The 14,875-nt window shown below is 33.8% G+C and overlaps 1 protein-coding gene across 3 annotated transcripts in view; it reads left to right on the forward strand.

Moving 5' to 3' along the window:
* Positions 1 to 14,875, forward strand: part of MAPK8 (mitogen-activated protein kinase 8) — a 92,130-nt gene that overhangs the window by 67,082 nt on the left and 10,173 nt on the right. For 2 of the 3 annotated variants that reach the window (XM_061161985.1, XM_061161987.1), the window contains exons 4-11: positions 423 to 481; positions 571 to 709; positions 5,255 to 5,420; positions 9,154 to 9,225; positions 10,551 to 10,733; positions 11,037 to 11,161; positions 11,702 to 11,765; positions 14,615 to 14,692. In XM_061161985.1, the coding sequence (XP_061017968.1) occupies positions 423 to 481; positions 571 to 709; positions 5,255 to 5,420; positions 9,154 to 9,225; positions 10,551 to 10,733; positions 11,037 to 11,161; positions 11,702 to 11,765; positions 14,615 to 14,692 (886 nt within the window). Of the gene's footprint in view, positions 1 to 422; positions 482 to 570; positions 710 to 5,254; positions 5,421 to 8,730; positions 8,803 to 9,153; positions 9,226 to 10,550; positions 10,734 to 11,036; positions 11,162 to 11,701; positions 11,766 to 14,614; positions 14,693 to 14,875 lie in introns of all 3 variants that reach the window. The other variant, XM_061161986.1, reaches the window with a different exon arrangement.

The raw sequence follows: 14,875 nt of genomic DNA on the forward strand, positions 1-14,875 counted from the left end.
ATGCATAGCTTCCTGCATTATTAACATCCCCCATCAGAGTGGTACATTTTTTATAATCAGTGAACCTACATTGACATATACTTATAACCCAGAGTCCAGAGTTTGCATTAGGGTTCACCCTTGGTGTTGTACATTCTGTGGGTTTGGACAAATGTGTAATAATGCATATATCTACCATTACAGTATCATTCAGAGTCTTGTCTCTGCCCTTAATATCCTCTGTGCTCTGCTTCTCTCCCTGCCTCCAACCCTGGCCATAAAGGTTTAATATATAAAATAAGGCAATTACTTAAGCTTAGAACATAAGACTTGAAAACTTCACACTGAAGGGTGGCTTTTTTTTAATCCATGTATTTGCAGGTTCCAAACGAAAATACTGTTAAGGAATTTCTCATTTTTCTATTTCTCTGCTTTTGCCACAGATAATTGGCCTTTTGAATGTTTTTACACCACAGAAATCCCTAGAAGAATTTCAAGATGTGTAAGTGTAATAATTAAAATTTTGTTAATACATATTATTCTTTGATTGTTACTGCATACTTTAGCTGTTATCTTTTTTCACCCATAAAGTTACATAGTCATGGAGCTCATGGATGCAAATCTTTGTCAAGTGATTCAGATGGAACTAGATCATGAAAGAATGTCCTACCTTCTCTATCAGATGCTGTGTGGAATCAAGCACCTTCACTCTGCTGGAATTATTCATCGGGTTAGTAGAAAAAACTCATATCTTTTTTTAATCATTGAGGTTAAATTGATGTAACATAAAATTCACAGTGTTTCAAAGTATACAGTTCAATGATATTTAGTGCATTCACAATATAGTGCAACCACTACTGATACCAAATTTCAAAATATTTTCATTGCTCCAAAAGAAAACTACCTACCCATGGTAGTCATCCCTTCTCTCCCCAACCCCTGGCATATACCAGTCTGCTCTCAGTGTCCATGGATTTACCTCTTCTGGATATTTCATATAAGCAGAATTATACAATATATGAGCTTTTTGTCTGGTTTCTTTAACTTAGCATAATGTTTTCAATTTCACCCATGTTAAAGTGTTATGAGTAGTTCATTCCTTTTTACGATGGATGAATATTCTGTTGTATATATTTACCACATTTTGTTTATCTGTTCATCCATTAATGGACACCTGGGTTATTTCCACCTGTTAGCTTTTAGTGCTGTTAAAAACATTAATGTAGAAGTATTTGAGTTCCTGTTTTTGGTTCTTTTGGGTATCTACCTAGGAGTTTTATTGCTGGGTCTTATTTAACTTTCTGAAGAACCAGCAAATTGTTTTCCACAGTGGATATACCATTTTACATTTCGAGCAATGGTACACAAAAATTCCAATTTCCCCAAATCTTTGCTGATTCCTAATGACTTCTTCATTCTAGCCATCCTAGTGAGTATGAAGTGGTATCTCATTGTGGTTTTAACTTGGATTTCTCTAATGACATTAAGCATCTTTTCATGGTGGTTGTGTATTTGTATATCTTCTTAGAAGACATATCTGTTCAAGCCCTTTGCCCATTTTTTAATTGAGTTATTTGTCTTTGTTGTTGAGTTATCAGGGTTCTTTATGTATTCTGAATACTAGATCCTTGATATCTGAATATCTTGATCTGATATCTGAATACTAGATATCAGATGAGTAATTTGTAAATATTTTCTCCTATTTTGTATGTTGTCTTTTCACTTTCTTGATCTCTTTTGATATGCAAACATTTTAATTTTCATTAAAATCAGTTTATGTTTTCTTTGGTTGTTTTGTACTTTTAGTGTCGTATGTAAGAATCCATTGTCGAATTCAAGGTCGTAAAGATTTACTCTTAGTTTTTCATCAATAGTTTTAGCTCTTATGTTTAGGTCATTGACCCATTTTGAGTTAATTTTTGTATATGGTATGAGATAAGGCGCTAATAACTTCATTCTTTTGCTTGTGGAAATCCAGTTATCCTAGCACCATTTATTAAGAGAGACTATTGTTTTCTCATTGAATGATTTTGGCATCCTTATTGAAATTTAGTTGGCTATAGACATATGTTTTTATTTCTGGACTCTCAGTTCTCAATTCCATTGGTCTTTGTGTCTGTGCTTTTACCAGTACCACTTTATTTTGAGCACTGTAGCTTTGTAGTAAATTTTGAAATGGGGTGGTATGAGTCCATCAGCTTTATTCTTTCTCAGTGTCATTTTCACTGTTCAGGGCTCCTTGTGATTCCATATGAACTTTGAGTATCAGCTTTTCTATTTCTGCTGAAAAGGCCATTGGAATTGTAATAATAGTAATGATTTCATTGACTCTGTAGATTGCTTGGGGAGTTTTGCTGTCTTAACTATATTTAGTATTCCAATTCACAAATATAGGATGTCTTTCCATTTACTTAGGTTGTATTAGTCTATTATGTGTACCATAACAAAACAGCACAGACTAGGTGGCCTAAACAAGAGATATTTATTTTTTCACAGTTTTCGGAGGTTAGAAGTCCAGGACCAACATGCCAGTAAATTCTGTTTCTAGTGAGATCTCTCTTCCTGATGTGGAGGTAGCCGCCTTCTTGTTGTGTCCTCATATGCCCTTTCTTCCGTGCTTGTAAGAAGAGAGAGCAAACTCTGGTGTCTCTTTTTCTTTTCTTATAAGGACACCAGTTCTTTTGTATTGAGCCCAACCCTTATGACCTCATTTAACCTTAATTACCTCTATAAGGGTCCTGTCTCCAGATACAGTCACATTAAGGGTTAGGACTTTAATGTTTGCACTTGATTGGGGGTGGGGAATGCAGTGTAGTCTGTGACAGATCTTCTGTGTTTTACAGTTTTCAGTGTTCAAGTCTTTTCATGACCTTAGTTAAAATTTTTTCCTAGGTATCTTATTCTTTTGGAAACTATTATAAATGGAGTTATTTTCTTAATTTCTTTTTCAGATGGTCCACTGCTAGTGTATAAGAAACTGGCCCTTCTATTCTTAGTTCCCACTCACATCTCATTGACTAAAATTAATCACAGGTTGGAAAAATGTGGTAGAGAAGATGGAATATTAAGTTAGTTCACTACTTCTGTCACACATTCATACAAGTTCAGTAATTCTTCAGAGATACAGATAGCAATACTAGTAAATATCTGTAGAAAGGTACATATTGATGTGTGTGTGTGTGTGTCCTTAGTCGCTTAGTCGTGTCCAACTCTTTGCCACCCCGTGGACTGGAGCCCGCTAGGCTCCTCTATCCATGGAATTTTCCAGGCAAGAATGCTGGAGTGGATTGACATTTCCTACTCCAGGGGGATCTTCCTGACCCAGGGATTGAACCTGCATCTCCTGCATTGGCAGGCATATTCTTTACTACTATGCCACTAGGAAGCCCATACATATTGATATACAAGGATGAATTTCAGATGATATTCTTTTTTGAAAGTTTCTTTCCCTTAACAAAAAATGACTATTTAAAAATTTCTTTATTTTGTTCTTAACTCTTCCAAAGTAAAGTGTTTAAGGTTGAAATCTTATTCTTAGACTAGAATTCAATATTACAATGAGCCATTAAATCATTCACCAACATGATAGACTTTGAAATAGCGTCAAAGCTCATAATATTTATTTTTGAACATGCAGTGTTTCTTTGCTGAAATATTGCATTTTGGAAATAATGACCACATATTTATAGGATAGCAATAATAAAGATGTTCATCTTCTGTTCCAGTAAGCCTGTTGATATTTATTTTTAATTTGATAAAACCTATAAATGACATGACAAACCTAGACAGCGTATTAAAAGAGTAGAGACGTTGCTTTGCTGATAAAGGTTCATCTAGTCAAAGCTGTGGTTTTTCCCATAGTCATGTACAGATGTGACAGTTGGTCGATAAAGAAGGCTGAGCACTGAATTGTGGTGCTATGGAGAAGACTCTTGAGAGTCTCTTGGACTGCAGGGAGGTCAGACCAGTCAGCCATAAAGGAGATCATCCCTGAATATTTATTGAAAGGACTGTTGCTGAAGCTGTAACTCCAGTACTTTGGCCACCTGATGCGAAGAGCCAGCTCTTTGGAAAAAGCCCTGGTGCTGGGAGAGATCGAAGGCAAAGGAGATGGGAGCTGCAGAGGATGAGATGGTTAGATAGCATTACCGACTCAATAGACATCAGTTTGAGCAAACTCTGGGAGATAGTGGGGGACAGAGGAACCTGGCATGCCATAGTCCATAGGGCTGCAAAGAGTCAGACACAACTTAGCAGCTGAACTGCAACAACAAATAGGTGACATATCTTCTAAATCCATCTATGATTGCCTATCGAAATAGGCTAAAGACAATATACATATTTTGCTGTATATACACATTGCAAGAGTAATTAATCATTATTTTTCAGGCCAGTTTTCTGTACCGTTAATCATTGATATTCAATATATGTGAATTATAGGCCTGCTTTTTTTGGTCTCTCCATTCATAATAGGATTCATTGTAGCTAAAAGGCAAGATGGATTGAACTTGAAGCCTTGAGTATTTATGGTGCTGCCTTTTTATGATTGTAGAATAGAATTCCTTGAGGTTGGGTTCACGTGGGTAGTTCTTCACAGACGTTACATAGTAGCATCAGCAGCAAGTAATTTTATGGACTAGTGGCACCAGGACAATGATGTCCTACCTCTGTGGGCAGTCAAAAATTGTGTGAACAAATTTGTATGATTTTGGGTGCGAAAACAGTGATGGGAAAACTGATAATGATTACTTTGGTCCTTCAGAGTTGAACATCTATCTGCCTATTTGAAAAGTCAAATGACGTGTGATTGGGTTGACATAGAATGGCCTATTGTTCATAAATAATATCTATATAAAGCTTATTGTGATATTAAAATGAGAATTTTAAAAGCTAGTAATTTAGTGTACAAGTGAATATAAATGCTAACTTATGATTCTCTCTTTATTTAACCATAAAAAGTTCTTAGATGAGCTTTGAGATGCCATTCCAATCGCTTTTACACCCCTTGATTGAAAGTGTCTAATCATATTTTCTAGCAAATAAAACATTACTAACTTCTAATAACTACTATATGTATTTGTAAATTAAAAATGCCATCAAGCTAGTTTCTCAGATTTGCCTATTATGATGAATCTGTGCAGTGGTAACAATTACAGTTTGAGAAAAATGAACAATTAGCATGAATTGTTTTATAAGTGATCTCATTCATAACGTGTGGACTGCAAAATATTTGTTTATATCATAGCAGTCATTTTTTGTATTTTTATTTTTGAAGGACTTAAAGCCCAGTAATATAGTAGTAAAATCAGACTGCACTTTGAAGATTCTTGACTTTGGACTGGCCAGGACTGCAGGAACTAGTTTTATGATGACACCTTACGTAGTGACTCGCTACTACAGAGCACCTGAGGTCATCCTAGGCATGGGCTACAAAGAAAACGGTCAGCAAACACTATTTACTTGAAATTCTGTTCAGATTTATGTGCTTTTGTCAGATTTCTTATGTAAATACTTAAATTGAAATGCATAAAGAAAATTATCACTGTTTGAAATGTTTATCAAGAGTCTGGAAGTAACTACAAATTTTGTCATAAATGTTTGGAAAAACTTGGGGCCCCTGTTTATTTAAATACAAATACATAATCATCAATACAACCATCAGATAAAGAATTTGTTACCATGGCCCCTGTAACAGAATGCCTATATAGAATACATACCATTTTCTTGCCTGTAACGTGAAAATGAGGATTCTAACATGGACTCAAGGAAGTATATGGTGGACCCATATCTTCAGTGGTGATCTTAGTTTGCGTTAATGATATTTGCACACGTTTCCTGTCCCGTGACATTAAAGCAGCAGCACTTAGTGCAAACTTTAATAGCTACAATAAGGCTGTTCTACAAAGCTGATGGATAATTAATTTAAGGTGACCTTTCAGAGGAAATGGTGTTTCATCAAAGCCCTTGTGTCCAGCCTTAAAGAAATGGCATTACTATGTGCGAATATAGCCAGTTACATAAATTAACACTAGAATTAGGTTGAAGAAAATGATCAGGCATGTAGTTCATGAATTTTTAAAAAATGTTATACATACACATATTTATACCTAAGAAATTTTGCTGAATCTCAGTCATTTGGAAGATGAATAAGTCTACACAGGATTTTACTGACTTTAAGTTTTTTAATGTGATAATTCAAAATACTTCATAAAGTAGGACCTAGACATTTTTTCTAGCAAAAGACTCTGAAACAGCAGTTTACTCTGAATCAGGAAACTGTATCAGATCAGTTTTGAGGATTCTTTTTTTCTAAAAGAGATAACTTTGAAGTGAGGGTTTTAGCTTAATATTCTTATCTGAGCTAGTTAAAAACGCTTCAAACATTTATTATCAGTATTATTCTTTGGTTCTTAAATAAACATGCTGTTTTGTTGTCTTACTCTTTACCTAAAATTGTCTTATACCCTGTAAAATCCAGGGAGTTAGATTTAGTATTAAACTCTCTTTTTTTGATTTGGAGAATTACTATTTCAAGTGAGAACATGATCATTGTTTTTGTATTTGCTGTAAAACCATTGATTGTCATAAATAATGTGCAATGTGTCACTTTGTCTTAGAATTGTGATCTTAGGCGCTCCCTAGTAGAAATTAGCACCAAGAAAAGCTATCACATAAAGAGTTGACATACTTTTCTTTCTTAGATAAGAATTATATAGGTCCACTTTATTGCATTCTTTTTTTTTTTTGGCTCCAGGAAACTGAGTCAAATATAATGCTTAATATTGATAACTACATTAGCCAGCAAGGTTAAACATAAGAACTTCCACCTTTTAGTGACACCTCTCACCCATCCTACACCTGTTTTAACAACTTTATTTTATATATATGTCTTTTATTGCAAGCTACCCTCAAAGCTTTTTGCAAAATGAGATAATGGGATATATTTAAACTGCCAAATAGACTAAGCAGTTAGACTTGTAAAGATCTTTTTATGTTTGAATCAGTCTTTTCATATTCTGAGGAAAGTCTTCATTAGCCCAGACAGTGCTTGCAATAGCCTCTCATGCTTGCAGCTTTTGGAATGTTTTAAAATATGTTTTTCTCAAGATTATGTACATAAATTGTGTCCTAGATATTTAACTAAAATTTGCTATTCTCTATAAAATCCACAAGTAAAAATTGTTGTAATAGATTTTTGCCAAAAATGAAAACCCTGGAAAAAAATTTTCTCTGAACTGATAGGTGAAAATTAACTTTCCCTCTAAAATTTTATCCTTGGGAAAAAATAAATGAATAAATAAAAAATAATAAAATTTTATCCTTGGAGGTTGAATTATGCCATAGATACAAAAAGATTTGTATGTATTCTAATGTGAAATTTTAGAGAAACTTTAGTTCCACAGGATTTCCAAAATTTATTCCTAAATATAGCTCCTAAAATTCTGTAATGAACTAATAGTCTCCTTATGAGCGTATTAGAAAGTACAGATTTTAAGTTCTCAAGTCGTCCTGCATGGTTAAAGGTACATCTGTAACATCTATTCCTGCCCTTTTATTCTTTTGCTGTTAAAAGAATTGAAGTCTTCAAGACTTCAAAAACAAATGCAAGTTTCTAAAACTTTCCCTTCAAATTGCTCATTCTTCCCCCTCTTGTATTAAACTGTAAGCACCTACTCTTTTTATCTGTTTTCAAACCCAAAAATATAAAGTGTCAGGGTATGTGGTTAGTTTTAATGAAATAGGTGGAGATCCTCAAATTGCTCATTTCTGTGTCTGGCACATTCTTTTCAACATTGGTTGGAACTCTTATTTAAAATTAACAAGCGTCACAGGATTTCCCTGGTGGCCCAGTGGTTAAGACTTGTACTTCTACCACAGGGGACACAGGTTCAGTTCCTGGGCATCCCGTGTGGCCAAAATAAATAAAGTTGGCGAGGGCCAGTGAGTAAGGCGACTCTGTAGATAACAAATTTGTGTTCAGCCGAAACAAACCAGAAGTGGTTTAGTTCTATAAGTTTAAAAAACTTTAGGTGGAAAACATGAAATATACTTTTTTTGCTGTGCTTTCTTGATTATTTGTTCATTCTCCATGTACTTGTTCCTTTTGGGATAGTAGAGTAAATGCAACATGGTGTTGCCAAAAAGACAAATGATTTTCTGTTCAGAGTAAACATAGCACTTCTCAAAACAAATTTATGAACTCCAACTTGAAAATTTTTGAAGACCTTTAGGTTAACTTTTTAACTGTAATTATTCATAGAAACATTATTTCTGTTAAATATTTTAATATGCTAGACTATTTCTGCTCATGCTTTTTTCTTCTTTTATTTTACTTAAAGAGAGAGTATAATGCACAGTTAAACCTCCAAATAGTATCAGGATTTTATTTTTTAAATTTTGGTACCTCATGTACATTTTCAGCCTTATTTATAAATTTGTGTTGGTTCTTTTTCATATTTTATAAGTAAATTTCCAGGGGCAAACTATAGGTTTTAAAATCATGTGATTTCTGTGCATAGCTCTCCCTTTAAATTAGATATGTAGCTAAAAGGCTACACTTCACATTTGCTTTTGTGAATCAAAGCCTTTTGAAAAATATTTTGTTTTAAATTATTCCATTAGCTAAAATTAAAGTCACTTTTTTCTTTCTGTGATGTTTTGCAGTTTTTATATAATGCAGTCATATTATGCTTCTTTGATTTTAACGACCTTTTGCTTTGCTTTTCCTTCTTTTGTGCTGCAAACATATAGTGGATTTATGGTCTGTGGGGTGCATTATGGGAGAAATGGTTTGCCACAAAATCCTCTTTCCAGGAAGGGACTGTATCCTTGTGCTGCTGCAGCAGTTTGATTAGTTAGGTGATGAACTTCCTTATGTTCTCTAATGAAAATGAATATAGTGTACATTCATACATGTGGGGTTTTTTAAAACAGATGTAAAGTTTGTGGCTGTTATAGTTCAAAAATTTCTGTAATGTTCGTAGGCTGCATTTGGCAGTAGGACATACAGTCTCTGCTGGTAGTTAGAGCACATTCACTGTCACTCATTTTTATTTTATACTGCTTTCTTTAATTTTGAAGTATACATGGTGTGCGTGATTTTTTTTTAATGTTTATATATTTTTTTATTTTAACCAAAATCTTTATGTTAATGTCATTGCATTTTGTTTTCAGTTGACATTTGGTCAGTTGGGTGCATCATGGGAGAAATGATCAAAGGTGGTGTTTTGTTCCCAGGTACAGATCGTATCCTTATCTTTGGCCTAAAATGTAGTTTCTAAAGGTCAAAATGTATGACAGCACTTCAGCTTGATCAGGTATAATGTATTTTGTCTCTCCCTAATAAGAAAGTATTGTTAAATTACTCTTTCAAAATACCACCTGCTATTTGACATAGACTTTCCTTTCCCTCATTGGTTGTCTGATTTGTTAATTCTGAAAACTACTCAAGTTAATTATCCACAATTACTTGTTGGCTTTGAGTTGATTTATTTAACCTAAATCAAAAATCATGGCTTGCATTAAATTTTTCTAATAATTACACACTTGAGTAAGTCTAGAAGTACTTAGGACATAATATAAATTTTGAAATTGTTGTTTCTGGTCATCCTTTTGTTTTGTCCTCCCCACCTTCTTTTTTGTTAATGTTCTATGTGTTCTTTGTCTTTCGGTTGTTGTCTCATTTCTCAACATAACATACTGATCTTTTCATCTTGAGAGTTTCAGCAGTAATAGTTGTATATGGTGATGAGTAGATTTGGGTTCATGATTTTTGTTCATCTGACTACTTCTGATATTTACAGTAACAGTGATATGTTATGTGTCTATCAGCTAGTGACACTTAGAATTGTTTTAAGAAGAAGAAGGGGAGAAACCATATTCACTGGGTTACAGTAAGAAAGTTTTAGATCTTAATCCACGGGGAGCACTTGAAGTATAAAGACTTAAAGACTAGGAGGAAAGAAACCAGGGAATTTCTAGCCTTATACCTTAACCAAAATGGTGAGTCATTTTTTCAGATTTCAGAGCTTTAAAATATTTTAGTTAACATAAGCTAAACAAAGAATGGCAAAAAGAAATGCCATCATATTTATTGCTACTGGTTATTTTCTGTTAGTTTAGAAAACTTGGAAAAGCAGGACAGATGATAAATATTTCTTATCGTCTCAGAAATGCAGTCAGATTTTCTGATAAGCTAGAAGAAAAGGCAAATTCTATGTTCAAAATTGTGTCCAGTTTACATTTAGAGTCTATATGGGTAGTAATTACCATTTTTCTTTGAGCCACTCATCATTTGTATTTGGAATTTGTGAGTTTAAGCTTCCATTTTTATGATAAAATCAGTATTAGTAGACACACACATGCACATAATAAATAAGGTTAACAAAGCTTGTTATTGATTCTTTTTGTCCACCTACAGTCATTGCCTTTTGCAAGGTGGCTATAAGATTTATAACTGCCACATTCTTTCTTAGAATTTTAAATTGCTATTATCTTGTTGTTTTAACATGGATATGACTAATATGTTGAGCATTAGATACACAGTATTTTTCTTAGCTACTTGATACTAGATATTGATCAGTGGAATAAAGTTATTGAGCAGCTTGGAACACCGTGTCCTGAATTCATGAAGAAACTGCAACCAACAGTAAGGACTTATGTTGAAAACAGACCTAAATATGCTGGATATAGCTTTGAGAAACTCTTCCCTGATGTGCTTTTCCCAGCTGACTCGGAACACAACAAACTTAAAGGTACTTTTAAAAATATTATCTTTAATTCCATTGTGGGTAGGTGGGTGTTTGTGGAGGAGGTATATGGGGGTTTATTTATATTCTTATGGGACGTAACTCAACATTATTTCTGAGTAATGGAACAGTGTGAGGTTTTAGTTATTTTTAGTTATATTTTTAATCATATGTATGATCTAATTTTATAGTCAATCTATTCTTTTTAAAGCATTTTTTAGTAAATAATAATTTCAGGTTTCTGAAATTTATTGATAATTTTAAAACCTTATGAGATGCGTGTACATAAACATCTCATTATTTTTGCAGCCAGTCAGGCAAGGGATTTGTTATCCAAAATGCTGGTAATTGATGCATCTAAAAGGATTTCTGTAGATGAAGCTCTCCAGCACCCGTATATCAATGTCTGGTATGATCCTTCTGAAGCAGAAGCTGTAAGTTCTTTTCTGAATGTTTGAAGAATATATTGTACTCTTAGAGTTAGAGTTGAAGTTAGGTTTGGAGTATATTTTTTTAATTTTAAATAAAAATATAAATAAATGATGATGGTGCTTACTGTTTTTGCATGAAAAATTCTTTAGAGAATGAACATATCCAAGTACCTCCTACACAAAATAAACTTCCCTCCCATTGTTTCTGCCTTTTTGCCTTATTACCTTGTAAGTTGAACTATTTTGTTGAGCACTTTGAGAAAACATCTTTACTTTGTTGTAAACAAATTATTGTGTCCAAAGCATAGCACAATTCTATGATGTAAATATAATAGCTGCAAAAACAAGAGAAAAAAGACTTAAGCATCTTTTTTCCTGTCATGGAGTCTTCCCAAATTAGTCTGTCTACACAAAATCATCATTGATCAATCTTAGTATAATGGTGTGTTTTTCCAAGGCTTCTGCATGGTTAATATTTCAAGTAACTAAGGAATTTGTATACTTTCAATAAACTGACTCAATTTTTGTTACCTTGTTTTTCAGCCCCCACCAAAGATACCTGACAAGCAGTTAGATGAAAGGGAACACACAATAGAAGAGTGGAAAGGTAACATTCACCAGATTCTTTAAGATGAAGCTGAGAGAGCTCTGGCTTTCTATGCTATTTACTCATCATTTTAGGGAGATGAAAGATAATTTCTGTTATTCATAACTGATATTTGATAATATGATTTAAAATATTTTGCAGAAGTAGAAATTAAACCTCCTTCCTTCACTAACTTAATGCCTTATGTTCCCCACCCCAGACAAAGGCACATTTGTATTTTCAGGAACTTTAATATTCTTTCATAGTCTGCACATATACAAACCTGTGTGTTTGATGTCTGCCCTTTGTCCTCTCCCACCCTGTTTTAATCACATACAGTTGGATACAGCTCACAGTTGCTTTGTTGATATTCTCGTATATTTTAGAGATTGTTCCCTCTTGCTCCATACACCCACTCATCTGCTTTAATAGCTGGTTAGTGATGTGCTGTGTGGCTGTGTCACACGGTTGTTCTAACAACCATTTGAAGAGCATTTAAGCTGGGTCTAGTCTGTTGTTCTTACAGTCAACTCTGTAGTATTCTTGTGCACATCTGAGAATATGCTTGTGAGAAAAATCTTACAAGGAGATTTGCTGGGCCAAAGGATATTTTAGCTGTTTCTAATTACTCTCTGAAGAAATTGTAACAGTTTACACTCACATCAGCATTGTATAGGAATGTCTTTTATCCCCACCCTCATCAACAGAGTGAGGTAGTTTTTAATCTTTGCATATCTAATAGAGTAGTTGTTTTTTTTTTTTTTTACTTTGGTTGAATATTAATAATGCTTTGAAAGTCATGGAAATGTTAAAGTTATTTCTTTTTTTAAAAGATTCCCTGGGACATTTGGGCCAAGTTGCCTTTAGATCTCATTTGCTTCTATTTATATTGTTGTCATGTAATATTTTGACCATTTTGTATCCATGACTTTGGAGAAGTCACTTAAAATCAGGTGGACAGAAGGTATGTTATTAAGAGCTAAGAACCTAAATACTTGGAAGACAAAAGGGACTGGGGAGGTATAAACCAAAGCAGGTAATCCATTTACAGGTTTATTTGGGAGGAATGAAGTTGATTCTTTCTTCGGAATAATCAGAAATTAAGTTTTCCCTTAGTTGACTTGGGAGACATATAGTATTAATAAGGTTCTGTAGAGCCCACCAAGATGATAGAATTAGGTAGAACCTAGTGCACCTGTCTGTGTAATATGTAATATACAAGAGTATAGAAACTATGGATCAGAGTAGGTATTAAAATATCTAACCTGATATTTTATGTATCATTACATTTACAGTAAACATATATGATATTTCGTGAAATTTTAACAGGCCCCAAGTTGTAAAACACACTATTATATACCACCAAGAAAGAGAAAACAGTGCCAGCTCTACTGCACCATTAAGCTAACTGAAAAAAGTACGTCTAAAAATCAATGAAACTTAGTATTTTCATTTGTATATTTCTAGGATTTTTGATTACTTTAAACATACTTATTTTTGTTCTATATCTCTTTCTCCTACCCAAAGGCAGTTTATTAGTTACCTGCAAACTCCCTTTTTAGCATCATAACAGAAAAAATTGATTGCCAAAGCCAGTAACTACAGATTAATCTGTCTACTTAGTACCCCTGATTAGTTTTGGTTCTTCTGCCTTAGTCCCTTTTTACAAAGAGATAACTGTTTTATCTGTCTCTCTCTTTAATTCTCCTATCTGGAATGCTTAGCATTCCTTTTTGTTTCTTAAAGACATCTCCCATTCTTGCCTGTATCAAAAGACTTCCTATTTTTCTTCTTCCTAGCCCAAGTAGGTTGCCATCGCAAGCAGACTTCGGTGTCTCCAGCTCTTGTTCATCCCAACATATCCACTTATTTTACCTTATTATCAACATGAATATTGCCATACCCTCTGATCAGAAATCATTTATCAAATGTTTTAATTGTTTTAATTTATCAAATTTAATTTATCAAATGTTTTAATTCATTTAGTTAAATGAATTACAGACTCCTTGAAACTCTGTGCAGCATTTTTTGTTTATACATTTTTCTCAGAAGAGCATTCATTACTTTTATGCAGTCCTCAAAGAACTTTATGACCTGAGAAGAATAATGGCAATGTTAGCATACTCCAGAAAGGTCTTCAGTTGACAGTCAGACTCATAAGGCACATCACATTTGACATCAGATCGTGTAGAAGAACACAGGGCAGGGGACAAATACGCTACAGGGCAGTATCTGCTGCTTCTCCTCAGTTGGAGTAGTCCTGCCAGCCACCCACCCACCGTCTAGAAGCCTAATTAAGGAACAAGATTCTCATGAAGAAATCTGTACAGTAATAATATGCCATGCTTCAACTCAGAAAGTGTTGAAGTATAGCTACCTGATTGTTTTCCTTTAATGAAAATGTATTGGTATTTTCTTCTGATTAAAAATGGTTCCATATACTCTTGCATTTGTATCTTTTAACAGGTATCTGGGTAAGTATTTACAGTGCCTTGGGAAATAGAAGTTAGTAAGACAAATTTGATTCAAGCCCTCATTAAGAGAATTAAATGAGTATTTGTAATATAGAATGATATAATGTAAAGTCCTGGTGGAGTATAGAAGATAAAACTTCTAACCTTAGATCTATCTTAATCTAACTTTTGGAATATTACAGCAGAAATTTTTTTTCTTTCAATATAGTTCGCGGTTGAGGATCAATAATTGTTAATAACACCTTTGAACCTCTGGTTGACACTTTTCAACCTTCTACCATTGCAAGGACACTATTTGAAGTATTTAATGTGTGTGAAAATTTTTTACTTAACATACACATATCTTGAGAGATTGCCTCTCAAACTTTGAAAAGTTTTTATTTACCTCTTTTTCAGAATTGATATACAAAGAAGTTATGGACTTGGAGGAAAGAACCAAGAATGGAGTTATACGGGGGCAGCCCTCTCCTTTAGGTTGGTTACAATATAAGCTTAGTTATGATTACAGTTTACTTCTTGTGTTGTAATCTTCAGTGGCCTGAAACTTTCAGTTCTTTCCATATTTACTACCGTTAGTATCCAAAGTTTAGTAAGTATAAGGAGTACAATTTTTGTGGTTAAATTTGAAAGCACTGGCACACTGTTCTATCAATACAT

This window comes from Dama dama, chromosome 15 (genome assembly GCF_033118175.1).
Source record: "Dama dama isolate Ldn47 chromosome 15, ASM3311817v1, whole genome shotgun sequence".
In the NCBI taxonomy this organism is placed as follows: Eukaryota; Metazoa; Chordata; class Mammalia; order Artiodactyla; family Cervidae; genus Dama; species Dama dama.